The sequence below is a fragment of the Xyrauchen texanus genome, chromosome 31 (genome assembly GCF_025860055.1).
Source record: "Xyrauchen texanus isolate HMW12.3.18 chromosome 31, RBS_HiC_50CHRs, whole genome shotgun sequence".
NCBI classification, from domain to species: domain Eukaryota; kingdom Metazoa; phylum Chordata; class Actinopteri; order Cypriniformes; family Catostomidae; genus Xyrauchen; species Xyrauchen texanus.
Window position 1 is genome coordinate 10646176 of NC_068306.1, and position 14311 is coordinate 10660486.

Below are 14311 nucleotides of genomic sequence, written 5' to 3' on the forward strand. Positions count from 1 at the left end.
TTATCCTTCTTTTACTACACCTCTGGTCATGGTGGTTTTTAAATGGATGGCGACGGTTTTTAGGTCAGGTGGAATCTGTTATCTCTGATCCAGTTTGTTTGCTGGCTTCCATGGCTGCAGCATGCAGTCTTGATTGCCTGCAAACTTGTTCAAATCTGGCAACCCAGCAGTGTCGAATACTATTGGTGAGTGGGCGGGAACACACAGGCCAAAACCTAAACAGAAATTCTGGCCCGGAATGGAAACTTCAAAGTGGAATATATACTGTCTGTAGCATTGTTATTGGAGAATTCAGTATTTCAATTTGGCATGTTTCCTAATTCTCTAATGACACATTATGGTCATTTTATGATTTAGTACAGTAAAAATATGACATATAGCACCTTTTAAGGTCCAGTGTTTTCAGTGAAGTTTACATAGATGCTTTGTCCTTTGTTAGTTGGCTGATGAATGCTTTTGGCTATTAAATGATAATCTATGTATTCTAATTCAAGAGTGTAGTCCATCCATAGTCAAAGGTGATGCAGACAGAGATTAATGAGGTGCATTGCAGTTAAACCTGTAGGTAATTTTGGTGAGGTTTGGTGGGGTCTATCCTAAGTACAAGGTTCAGGCAGTGGCATATGAATTATGCGGTATCTTACAGTTGTTGTTGGCATCAGTTCATCCTCTGAAGTCAAAAGACTGAAGTGTGATATCTGGTTAGCACTGGCTCTAATTTGTTGTCATCTCTCAGCGACATGTAGCAGTGGAGTCCGACACCAAGCAGGAATGGAGCTGGATCTGGCAGGCTCTGGTAACCTCTGGTAATGAATCAAATAGAATAATATTAGCATAGATGCTATTCAGTTTTATGCAGAGTTATAGATCATGATGGGTGTTTCTGGTTCCGGCAGACCTAACTAAAGCAGCTTTATTGTGAGTTAAAGGATAAATTAGGTGTTTGTCTGGCTAAATAGATGAGCCTTTAGTCCAGACTTAAACTGAGTGAGTGTGTCTGCATCCCAAACAGGGTTAGGGAGACTATTCCATAGATTAGGAGCCAAGTATGAAAAGGACCTACTTTTGTGGATTTTGATATTCTTGGAATTATTAACAAGACATAATTTTGTGATCATAATGAACATGATGGAATATATCATGTCAGAAGGTCTCTTATGTACTGTGGAGCTAGAACATTCAAAGCTTTGTATGTAGTTAACAGAATTTTAAAATGAATATGAAATTTAACAGATTGCCAATGTAATGATGATAAAATTGGGCTAATATGATCATATTTCTTGTTTCTTGTTAGCACTCTGGCAGCTGCATTTTAAACCAATTGAAGTTTATTTACTGAACTTGCTAGACATCCAGTAATGCATTAGAATAATCTAGTCTTGAGGTCATGAACACATTAATGTTTCGGCATCAGTAACGGAGAGCAAGTGTTTTAGCAATATTTCTTAGGTGGAAGAAGGCTGTTCTACAAACATTAGAAATAAAATTTTCAAAGGACAGATTTGTATAAAATGTAGCACCTAAATTCTTTGTTGAAGAAGGCAAAGTAACAGTACATCCATCGAGAGTCAAATTATATTTTAGTGGCTTATGTTAAGAGGTTTTTGGTCCAATCATTAGTACCTCTGTTTTGTCGGAATGAGTAGAATGAACTTTTTTACCACCCAATCTTTGATTTCATTGATACACACTGCTAATTTGGAGGATTGTGTATTTTCATTGGGTTTAGAAAAAGTTGGGTATCGTCAGCATAACAATGGACACTTATTCCATGATTCCTGATAATATCTCCCAGTGGAAGCATTTATAAGAGGTCCTAAAACTGACCCCTGTGGCACTTCATACTTAACTTTTGTTTGATTTGACAATTCCTTATTTACACATACAAAGTGGTAGCAGTCTTATAAATAGGACCTAATCCATGCTAATGCAAGTCCACTAAATCCAGATCTCAGGGATTGACGATGGTCAGAGTGATCGCTAATAGATGATGCCTTTGACGATGTCAAGATGATATTTGGCTTGTTTTCCCATTTAATAAAACAAATTATCAAACTAATATAACAAATAATTTGCCAGTAGAGACCCAGACATGCGCGTGAAGAAACGCACTTTATTAAATTATAAATAATTTAATTTATTAATAAAAGGTTCTCACTCTCTTTGTGTCTGTCTTCTGATTTTTTGAAGTATCGTCTATGAGTGCTGCAGATGACCTCAACTATCTCAGCTCAGGAGGTGCTTTGAGTTCAGTTTGCTTTATTTCCGCAGAGCAGTTCATTGTGACCACAACTCTGCAGCCAATATATCTGTGATTAAAACATAAAATAATACAAAAACATGTTCAGCTCGAACCATGGTTTATATATCTTTTAGGTCTCTTTAGTGGCCCAATTTTTATAACTGTGTCTTTAATTGCCATCTGTGAGCTGTTTATGTCTTAATGACCATTCCACAGGTGCATGTTCATTAATTGTTTATGGCTCATTGAATCAACATCAGAGATGTTGCCATTCACATCTGTTGTAAAGCCATCTTTCAAAAAGTTTAACAACACATTTTAATTGCACTTATTTATTTTTTCCCTGTTTAATTAGAATTTTTTGTTTATATATATATATATATATATATATATATATATATATATATATATATATATATATATATATATATATATATATATATATATAAAAATTGAAACCAAGGTATCTTGCTTTATTGTGAAGGCTGAACCCTAACCCTGCTTAATGAAAATTACCCCATATTTCCAATCTGCGGTAATACCAGTGTTCGTCGGTTTTCTGTTGAATTATTTTTTTCTGCGACCAACCAACCAATCAAAACTTGGTCGACCAAGACTCTTCTCATCGACTAAAGTTTGGTCGACTATTAGGCAGCCCTACTAGCAAGCTAAAAACAAGGAACAGGATGTGACCTCACATCAATTTATTAGTATTATTTGAATTTAACATTAACCAAGAACAAATTATTGTTAGTTGTTAATGTTAACAAATGGAACCTTATTGTAAAATGTTACCAAACTTTATTAAAATGTAAATATTATTAGAGCTTAACTACAGCCATATGAACAAAGTTTAATGACTGATTTAAGTTTCACAAACGTTTATGGACAAAACAGTTCTTAATTAAATTAGAGTCTGACATCATTGCGTTGCAGTTCAGTAAGCGAGTCAGATGTTAATTCAGTCATGTCCCTGATTCAGTGAATGATTCATCAAAACTTGTGAGGTGGTGAGTCGTTCGGAGGGATTCAGTGGAAGTTGTGACTTTTAAAATTCTGACAACCTTTGATTTCTATTTAATGTACTGTGAGAAAATGTTCAGATGGATACTTTAAAAAGTGCAGACGTTTTTTTTTCTTTCTTGAAATAGAGAACAGTATGTATCATGTCGCTTTCCCATTGGTGTCTCTTATAATCATATCTATTGTGGCCATGCAGCAAATATTTCTCCTTTCATATGTCACAGGCACTCAATGGGTGACACAATTTTCTGCTTCACAAAGGAGCTCAGATCCTTGAGAGCTAGCACATGCTCATCTGAACCAATACCCACTCTCTGCTGCATGGATGCAAATCAGTGCTGTTTAGAATGAGGAGTGAGTTATGTTAGCAGCATCAGTGAAGCGTGCTTTAAGAATTTATGTTTTAGATCTGAAACGTGCTCGTCTGTACTCCATGAATAATTTAAGCACCTCAACTGAGGGGTTGAATCTCGATTTAGCTTAATCGTTGTTTATTTATCTCTTTGCTTGGCTCCCTTTTTTTCTTTCCGAACTATGGAAAATAATTACACACTTATATATATATATATACACATACATACATACACCCTAAGGCCACATGTTTCAAAGCCTGTGAACTGTTTTGTCTAGTCAGATGCAACAATGTTGTTTTTGTGTTGGGAGATACAGTATGGAGTTGTTTATCTGAAGCATTCTGAACACTATGTAATTTAGCACTAGTTTTGTATCCCTCTCAGCCATTGCCAGTATGCAATTGGATGACGTTATTTGTGTTTGTCTCATATTAGGTTGGATGACTCTTTAATAGAGCTGTTGGACATTTTCAGCCCAGCATCCCCAGAGAGGTACCGTACCAACCCCTCGTCCCGGAAGAATTTTGTCGCCACTCCGCCCACTCATGGGATCTTTCTGTCTCCTTTGGGCCCCAGCCGGCCCTCAATACACGACTTGGAGGAGAGTCAGATTCTAGAAGACATTTTTTTTATATGCTGAAGGGTTACTGTAGTGAATTTCAATAGAATGTTCATTTAGGAGAATTGATTGAATGTTTATTAATTATTCATGTGCTCTTAATGCCTCTATCATTTATTGGTCTTAAACGTACACATCCTTTTTTAATAGTTTGTTTCAAACTTATGCTGTAGTAATTATGGTCTTAATGCTTTTGTAATATTAACATGTTCAAGGTTTATTTTTGCCTTCATAAAATGTATTAATAAATGGTGTTGTTTATTCAGACACAGATGGTTGGGCAGCAGCTTCACAGAATTGATTTTTACTGGCTTTCCAAGCTAATTTTAAAGAGCTTTCCAAGAACAGTTGCTGTGGTCTGTAGTGAGTAATGCAATCCTAATCTCTGGTGAAATGAGAAATTCTCAGATTCATTTAGAGAATGTATAGTGGGGTCCAAATGTCTGAGACCACTAGTGAAAATGCTTTTATATTGAATTTTTCTAAATAAAAGGAATATTTCAGATTCAGTACAAGTTAAACTCAGCTGACTGCATTTGTGGAATATTGTTGATTTCCAAGTTTCTTTTTTTTTTTTTTTTACTACTTTCCCTCCTTTTCTTTGAAAAACTAAAATTAAGGTTGCAGTGAGGCACAATGGATGTGAATGGGGCCAATCTGTAAACATTAAAACACTCACTGTATTAAAAGTAAAGCCACAAGATATAAGCAATATGTGGTAACGTGATTTTAGCGTGATAAAATTGCTTCCTAACCTTTTCTGAGTAAACTTAAATACAATTTTACAATGTTGTTGCCATGATGTTGATGATGTTATGCCATAAACCCTAAAACAACTGTTAAAATTATTACTTAACTTTTATAACTCAAATAATACACGTTTTAACACAAGAATGTGTTTTAATAAAATAAGCTTCACATTTGTGTCTTTAAACCCTCTAAAAATGGTCCCCATTCCCTTACATTAGTAGAAAAAATGGCATTATAAGTAATATTTTCAGCATAACAATTTGAGTAAATTGGAATGGGAAAGTTAGAATTTCAGAATGTCTTCGTATTTTGGATAGTCTTTTGCTTTAATGTCAGAATGCACTCGACTTGTCATGGACTTCACAAGTTTGTGCAAAACTTGATTATCCATGTTATTCCAGCATGATTGGAAACAAGGAAATCTGACCATTTGTACAAAGAATTTAACATGATCAATGTCAATAATTTGCTTACTGTGGATTAGTGACCAAGTGCCTTAGAGTCTTATATATTTCTTACGCATTTTAAAGTCTTAAATTTGTTTTATTTCTAGATTTAATTTAGAGATCCCAGACTTTCAGACCCCATTGTAGCAGTGACTACTTAATCAGAGGCACATGCATTGGCAATTTCTAGTGAATGCAGAATATTCTGCAAAATAGAGTCAATGTTTTTTCAGTATATTAGCAATTAATAAATAATTTTTATAGGAGCATAGTAATCAAACGCACTTTTAGGATTTTCCCCATTGGGTGATAAACATTTTTCAAAGATACATGTCCCCCTCCCTCCAAACTTTTCAAAGCATGCCTACCTTTATACCCCTGTCTTTTCAAAAATGTATATACTGAATACTTTGATATTTGCTTCTTTAGACTAGATACATTTTAGACTGAATCCAATGGCATACATCAAAACATTGCTCCAGGACTACTCGTCTAATTTGATCTTAAGTGTTGCAAAGAAAGTTTCAGAGGCGCCTGTATGTGTGTGTACACTCTCCCTTCGCCTTTGAAGCGGTTACAGAATACATCAGTCATGCCACAAATCCATAAAAGCGAGAAAGAGATAAAAACAACTAAAAAAAGGCTTTCATAGAGATACTGCAGGAAATGGGACAAGCGTAATGCTGCTTTATTCTACACTGTGCTTTATTACTGGGCTTAAGCGGAAACGTGTCATTCAGTAAGATTACAAAAGAGAGTCTAGGGACCAGAGAAACCTGGAGTCGAGGAGAAAGAGGGCAGGAGCTGGCACAGCACTCTGACGGCTAATACAGCTCAATCTCATTGTGATTGACTTGGCAGAAATCCACACATACCACCCAGCACTCTCAACTGTGCTCAAAATGTCTGAAAAGTTTCTTTTCTTTGTATTTTCCCCCTTTGCAAATCTTTGCTGTGCATTGTTTCTGTAAGTTCAGACTTGTTTTGTTTTTTTTATTATCCAAAAGTGTTGAGGACAGTTAACACTAATGATGAACAGCAATAAAATCAGAGTTGCTGAGAGTCTGATGGATTAGTGCAGTTATTTCTTTTCTGCTTGGGGAAAAAAAAAGCAATGGAGCAGATCAGAGTTCTGACAGAGCCATGAAACCAAAGAAAACAGCAGACAGTTCTAACAGATGCAGTAAAACTTTTGACACCAGTCCTTCAAGAGTTTTACATTCTCCAAAAATGATTACCCTGATTCTGCCAAGTTGCATTGTTCCATTGTGTCTCAATACAGTACAAAACATGTAAAAATATATTTAAAAAGGTGCCGATTAAATGACAAACTGATACTCTGTGTGGTTACAAACATAACAGAAGTAAATTACAATCAGTGAAAAGACAAAAAAAAAATACAAAAGATTGTTTATATTAAAGTGCAAAAAATAATAATAAAAAAATGACATTTTAATAAATGAACAAATTAATGAGTACATAAATAGGCAAATAAATATGCATGTTGGCAGCAGTTTTGAAAGTGATGTCATGATCCATTTTGATTGGCTCCTTTTGCGTTCTGTAATTAAATACCTAAGTACCTTACAACCACACTGCATCTCCAAGGACTAGAGTTTACCTGCTTTAATTCAGCTTTAGCTTGTTTTTTTTCTTTAAACTTACTTTGTCATACAGTCCTTCTAGATAGAAGAAAAAGACTATAAAATATGCAAACCTATATACAGAGGAACAGAGCAAAAAAGAGCAAAAACATTTACAGTATATTCAGTAGTTCGCATATATACTTGTATATATTTATAATAAAATGTATGTTCTGTCATGTTGGTTTGTCAACCGTACATTTCCAGATTGCTATGTAAACAATTGCAGCTAAAACGGTACGTGGATGGAGGGAGGGAGAGAGAAAGGCTGGTTTTAAGGGATAGTTCACCCAAAAATAAAAAAATGTATCATCTACTCACCCTCATGCCATCCCAGATGTGTAGCACTTCCTTTCTTTTGCAGAACACAAATTATGATTTTTAGAGGAATATCTCAGCTCTGTAGGTCCATACAATGCAAGTGAATGGGTGCCAAAATTCTGATGCACCAAAAAGCATATAAAGACATCATAAAAGTAATATCATATGACTCCAGTGTTTTAATCTACATCTTCAGAAGTAATATGACAGCTGTGTGTGAGAAACAGATAAATATTTAAGTAATTTTTAGCTAGAAATTATTCTTCTTGCCCAGTAGTGGGTGATATATATGAAAAATGTGAATCACCAAAAACACATGAAGAAGAATGTAAACGTGATCTCACCCACACCTATCATATCACTTCTGAAGATATTGATTTAACCACTGGAGTCTTATGGATTACGTTTATGCAGATTTATGTGATTTTTGGAGTTTCAAATTTTGGCACCCATTCACTTCATTGTATGGACCTGCAGAGCTGAGATGTTCTTCTAAAATTCTTCATTTGAGTTCAGCAGATGAAAGATAGTCATGTATATCTAGGATGCCATAAGGGTGAGTAAATGATGAGAATTTTCATTTTTGGGTGAAATATTCCTTTAAGGGCGAGAAAAAGAGGTGATTCTGAAATCCTATGGTGGTATGCATATCCTTGCAATTGTTCCTGGAATACCTGAATTAAAAAAACTAGAAGGCAAAATGCAACATTCTTGGAACCTGCCTGAAGGTACGTTAATTCTGAACTAAATTCTAAAACTGACTACTGCTTTGTCACTGTACAGACCATATACTATTCAGTAAAGTGATTTAACCAGCTCTGGAATTGTCATATATTTACAATAGTGCCATCATAATAGAGAAATTAAATGCAAAGCGTAACCTAACAAAATCGTAATAGTCCTTACCCTCTCATTTGCAATTGCTAGAAATCCAATAAAAGCCCATCTGTCAACCAGTCTGACATGAGCGGAAATCTCCCTGTTGAATAAGTAGGAACTCTGAAGCAGCACATGTAAACACGCAGTGTAATGGGGTACGATACTTGTGCAAAACACGTACATAATGCCCACTTCGTTTGTAACCATAAGCAGAATGTCCCTCACATTACACGTGGATGAATCAGAGGATGGGGGATTCATGACAACAATTATTTGAAGGCTTCGCTGTTAGCTGTAGCTATACTAATTGTCTTTTTCTTTGTTTTACCTTTTTTTTTTTTTTGTACTTTTTTTTTTTTTTAAGAAGTAGAGTGTTTCTGTTGTTTTGACATCATTATAATGAATGACTGCTAGAATTGTAGCACAGTGCTGCAAAGTGAACGGACGCACCTGCGCTGGCCAAATATTTGTTTGAGTGGATAGATATAATTTGTTTGTTTGCAAATACTTGCAGAGGATTTCATAGGGTGGAGAGCAAATATGTCCGTAACTTTGTCTGTCCCATTTCGTAATAATCCTGATTCTCTATAAACTCTCAAATGAGAGGAGGCCTTTTTGCATTTGTAAAGAGCATATACACATATATACACAAACTGTATCAGTTGTCATACCCTTGAGTGTGTGTGTGTGTGTGTGTGTGTAGCAGATACAGAATGTTATATCAGATAGAGAGGAATGCCTGCAGATTGCAGCTGCCAATTTGAGAATCTTCCAAGTGGTAAAAGTCTAAAGCAGAGCAGTGGTTCAAACTCCAGCTTAAATCTACAAAAAAATGACAGCTCTACATATTGAATAGCTGGTTTCTATATATACACACATATAAAATATATGCATATAAATACATATATGGGTTTTGGGATTAATATCGTATGTATCCATATATACACCGATCAGCCAAAACATTAAAACCACCGGCCCAATATAGTGTAGGTCCCACTCGTGCCACCAAAACAGCGCCAACCTGCATCTCAGAATAGCTTTCTAAGATGACATTCTTCTCAACACAATTAAACAGAGTGGTTATCTGAGTTACTGTAGACTTTGTCAGTTTAAACAGTCTGGTCATTCTCTGTTGACCTCTCTCATCAACAAGGCATTTCCATCCACAGAACTACCCCTCACTGGATGTTTTTTGTTTTTGGCACCATTCGGAGTAAACTCTAGAGACTGTTGTGAGTGAAAATCCCAGGAGATCAGCAGTTACAGAAATACTCAAACCAGCCTGTCTGGCTCCAACAATCATCCATGCGATTATTTAATCAGCCAATCGTGTAGCAGCAGTGTAATGCATAAAATCATGCAGATACGGGTCAGGAGCATCAGTTAATGTTCACATCAACCATCAGAATGGTGAAAAATTGTGATCTCAGTGATTTGGACCATGGTGTGATTGTTGGTCCCAGATGGGCTGGTTTGAGTATTTCTGTAACTGCTGATCTCCTGGGATTTTCATGCAGAACAGTCTCTAGAATTTACTCTGAATGGTGCCAAAAACAAAAAACATCAAGTGAGCGGCAGTTCTGTGGATGGAAATGCCTTGTTGATGAGAGAGGTCAACAGAGAATGACCAGACTGTTTCAAACTGACAAAGTCTACGGTAACTCAGATGACTGCTTTTTACAATGGTGGTGAGAAGAATATAATCTCAGAATGCTATTATGAGATGCGGGTTGGCACTGTTTTGGTGGCACAAGGGAGACCTACACAATATTAGGCAGGTGGTTTTAATATTGTGGCTGATCGGCATATGCTACACAGGTGCATACATATGAATACATATTGCTTGAATGTCTGCTATACATATACATATCGTATGTACGTTACATATATAAACAGGATTGTTTATCTCAAACCTTTTTAAGATGGTCTCTTAACTACAAGGTAAAGACATGAAGATAGAAAAGATAAGGCTGCATTATGGAACAACCCTTCCCATGCACTTTCTCTCAGCACAGAGAAAACTAAAAAATAAATATTCTTCATTATGAGCAGTAATTGTAAACTAGCGAAGTGAGCGGCCTCGACGGGCCTTCAGAAATAGTTTTGCCAGTATTCAAAAGCATATCAGCAATCTATATGTATGCATTTATGCATATAGTCATATTTGTTCTTTTTATACATATATCTTTTTTAAATTCAACTCTTAAACCGATTGGCACAGCAAGAGATGCAGTGGTCCGATTATGTTACAGTCTTTTTTTTTTTTTTTTTTTTTTTTTTCATTTTTGATAAAAAGGTTTGGTCATTTGGTCCCTACACAACTAAGGAATGACAGGTAAGTCTCCCAGCTGACTGAGGCTGCGGTTTGTGGCAGCCGTTGCCCCTGGAAACGGACAGGCACTCCAAGAAAAAGTTGGCCATCTCGAGTCGACGCAAAGTTCGTGTCCTGAATTGTCACATCCTTTGAAAAGGTTCTCTCTTTCAAGTTTTTTCAAGTTTTTTTTTTTTAATCCTTTTTGTTGATTTCTAAAACAATTCTTTAAAAAGTTTTCCCAAAGACATGTTCAATAGTACAAGATTCCCCTCTAAAAGTCTATTTTAGTTTTAAAAAGTGTCTTTTCCCCCCTTACTATTTATTCTTAGATTCAGAGCCTTCAAAGGGCTGACATTGTTGTTCTTTTTTTAAATATATTTTTTGTATTGGTCTTCAGTAATTCATCATGTGGTCCTGCAACATAAGGGCTTAGGAGGGTTTCGGAAAAGGGAGTACGGTATGGTCCAGTAACACCGCGGCTCCCCTGAGTTCAATGTGGAAGTTCAAAAAGGTCTATTGAGCCTGGAGATGGGGTGTTAGTAGTATATAACGCGGCTACATCCTCCTCATGTCCTGCTTCAACTGATTATCCAGCCCAGATGATCTTGATCTGTTGTGTTTTTCTTAGATTTCAAATACATTTTCCATGTTATCAACATGTCTTCCAACTCTATAAAACCTATAAAGGACACACAAACAGAAGCATACATTAAACATTGTTTTCCCTCAGCGTTTAAGACCGAGGCTTTTAAAGGAAAAGTTCACTCAAAATGAAAAACACAACTGCAACGATTATCATTAAGTACCATATTACATTTTGGTCTGTTCTTCACTCAAAGCTATCGTATGGTTTCAGAAGACTCAAAATATTGATCATGAGTCGTAGACTAGCGGTTCTCAAACTGGGGTCTGGGGACCTGCAAAAGGGTGCTTTTAATTTTTGCAAACAACATGTTTTAGTTATAATATCGGTTACTAATTTTCCACTCAGTAAATTGTTTTTCTTTATACATGAAAATATACAGCTGCCACAAGAGGATCATCATAGTTGAGGGTCTTTGGCATGAAAAACTCCTGGTATAGACTAAAGGCATTTTTTGTGGGTAAAGAATACCTTTAAACGATGGTTCACCCAAAAATGAAAGTTCTCTCATCATGTACTCACCATCATGCCATCCCAGATGTGTATGACTTTCTTTCTTCTGTAGTTCACAAATTATGATTTTTACAACAATTTCTCAGCTCTGTAGGTCCTTACAATGCAAGTGAATGGGTGCCAAAAAGTACATAAAGGCACCATAAAAGTAATCCATATAACTCCAGTGTTTTAATTAATATTTTCAGAAGTGATATGTTAGGTGTGGGTGAGAACAGATCAATATTTAAGTCCCTTTTTGCTAGAAATTCTTCTCCCTGCCCAGTAGGGGACGATATGCATGAAGAATGTGACTCACCAAAAACACAAGAAGAAGAATGTGAAAGTTAAAGCGGCGATTGACTGAGCAAGGAGGATAATTTATAGTAAAAAGGACTTAAATATGTATGTGCTTCTCACTCACACTAATCATATCACTTCTGAAGATATTAATTAAAACACTGGAGTCATATGGATTACTTTTATGGTGCCTTTATGTACTTTTTGGCACCCATTCACTTGCATTGTATGGACCTACAGACATCTGGGATGGCATGATGGTGAGTACATGATGAGAGAACTTTCATTTTTGGGTGAACTATTCCTTTATCCCTGGGAAGTACAGTTTGATGTATCAGGACAGTGGTGAGATGAGCGGGAGTATTACTGTGTTGTCTTTTGCAACTGCAGCAAACAAAGGCAGAGCTGGCTCACTAGCTGTGTAAGTAGGTAATAACTTGGCCCAGTAAAAGGCATCAGCAGGGTAAATTAATGACACTGCATTGATTTTCTATCTTCATTTAGATGAGGGGATGCGAGACGGGCAGGGAAATGAGATATGTTCAGTATGGAAACAACTAATATTTCCCCCTCTGCCAAAGACCTGCCCCAGAGAGAAGATTGTTTGAAAAAGTAGGTGCCTTATTTACTGTACTTATTTAAAATCAACATGAAACTGTATTCACAACCCATTTTACTGCCATTATGTGATGGATTTCTGAATCAAACAAAGTATTTAACCTTATTTTATCCATCGGAAATGTATTGGATTGTAAAAAAGTGGATATTCCATACCAGAATGAAGCCAGACCTGAAGTTGAACTTGCTCTCTTGAAATACAGCTGAAACCCATATTTCACTGGGATGTGAAAGTTGAAAGTCAAGTTGATCGTCAAGAGCATCTTGATGTTAACACTTTTTCAAATATATAATTTCTTCACTGCCAATGAATTACTGCAATGCAATAAACAAAGCTGAGAGTACTACACTCTTACTGGTTAAAAAGGAAAGTTGTTTAAAACATTTTCAAAATTACTATATTCTGATGAAAGTTTACACACATTTATTTTTCTTTGGAATTTTGTGCACTGCTGAATCATTGAAAATAAGACCAGGAAAATGCAATAAGAATGTAAATAGGGTCAATATTGGTATCATGTTGACTTTTAACCATACATGGTCATATCACCACTTGGCTCATTCTGTTTTGCTGCTACTCTGCCAGGTCAGGGCCATGGGCAAGTGTGCAAAGAGTCTTATGGTATGTATATGTGTCCTTGTGTGTTTGGCTTTGGTAAGAGATTCCCGCTGACCTGTCTTTCCCTGTGCACAGCGGTAGCCTTCACCCCCAGGGTCAGGGGTGGCTGGGGGGGCTAATATGGGCGGTTGGCATCTTTTGGCCTCTTCAACTGCACTTTGAGTCTCTTCATGCCGATCTGAAAGCCATTCATGGACTGGATGGCGGCCTGGGCACTACCTGGGTTATCGAAACTCACAAAGCCTGGAGAACGAAGGAAGACAGATATAGACAGAAGACGTCAGGTTAGTACCAGATGGATGAAAGGGGGGAAAGGAAGGGAATGCGATGGAAAGATAGATAGGATTGAAGGAAGGCAGGTATTGATGGATGGTTGGGAGGCAGGTTTTTGGGAAATAGGTCACAGTGAGGCCAGAATTTGTTTATTTTTTTTATGGGAAAGTATGAGGTGAATATGATATAAAGTGAGGCAGGAGTTTCAAACAAGTTTACGTAAGAAATCATTTCACAGATTCAAAAGATACATATGAAACATTTCACCATATATGCACCAAATCAATACAAAACAACAGCATACACTGCATATGATACACAATAATCAGAAGCACAGAGATCATGCAAAATCTAATATGCAACATCCAGTCACTCCTAGCCTTAGCAAGAGGCAGTTAGCTGGACCCCTTCTTCAAAATTGCAAAGAATGGTAGCGTATGGTTGATTTAATCTCCAAGTAGATGTGTTGAGGAATGGCCAGCTTTTTAGTAGCATACTTTTAAGCTACTAAAGTAGCATGAAAGCTTAGCTATACTTTAATGCTACTAAAAGCGTAGCCTTTTCCCTAACATGCTACTTTTTCCGACAAGTAACGTAAGATATATTGCAACTTGTGTTTTTGTTAGGTAGATTTTAGAGTAGCTAGCTACTTAATCCAAAAGGTAACTTAGCTTTAGCTTAATTATTTTAAATTATCATTAGTTTGTAGCTTAGCAAGCCACAATTTTTAAAGTAGCATTGATGAGCTATATCCATGTGTGTTGTGCTACTGAGAT

At 36.3% G+C, this 14311-nt stretch overlaps 2 protein-coding genes across 7 annotated transcripts in view; one reads left to right on the forward strand and one right to left on the reverse strand.

Moving 5' to 3' along the window:
• Positions 1–4741, forward strand: part of LOC127625205 (protein hinderin-like) — a 32197-nt gene extending 27456 nt beyond the window's left edge. For both annotated transcript variants that reach the window (XM_052100340.1, XM_052100341.1), the window contains exon 11: positions 4054–4741. In XM_052100340.1, coding sequence (XP_051956300.1) covers positions 4054–4258 — 205 coding nt within the window. In that variant the 3' untranslated portion in view covers positions 4259–4741. The remainder of the gene's footprint in view (positions 1–4053) is intronic.
• A 5272-nt stretch (positions 4742–10013) lies between these two features.
• The window catches only part of LOC127625066 (CUGBP Elav-like family member 4), a 134360-nt gene continuing 130062 nt past the window's right edge, over positions 10014–14311 (reverse strand). For all 5 annotated transcript variants that reach the window (XM_052100129.1, XM_052100127.1, XM_052100126.1 and 2 more), the window contains exons 13-14: positions 13318–13505; positions 10014–11269 (exon numbers count right to left, since the gene is read on the reverse strand). In XM_052100129.1, the coding sequence (XP_051956089.1) occupies positions 13378–13505 (128 nt within the window). In that variant the 3' untranslated portion in view covers positions 10014–11269; positions 13318–13377. The remainder of the gene's footprint in view (positions 11270–13317; positions 13506–14311) is intronic.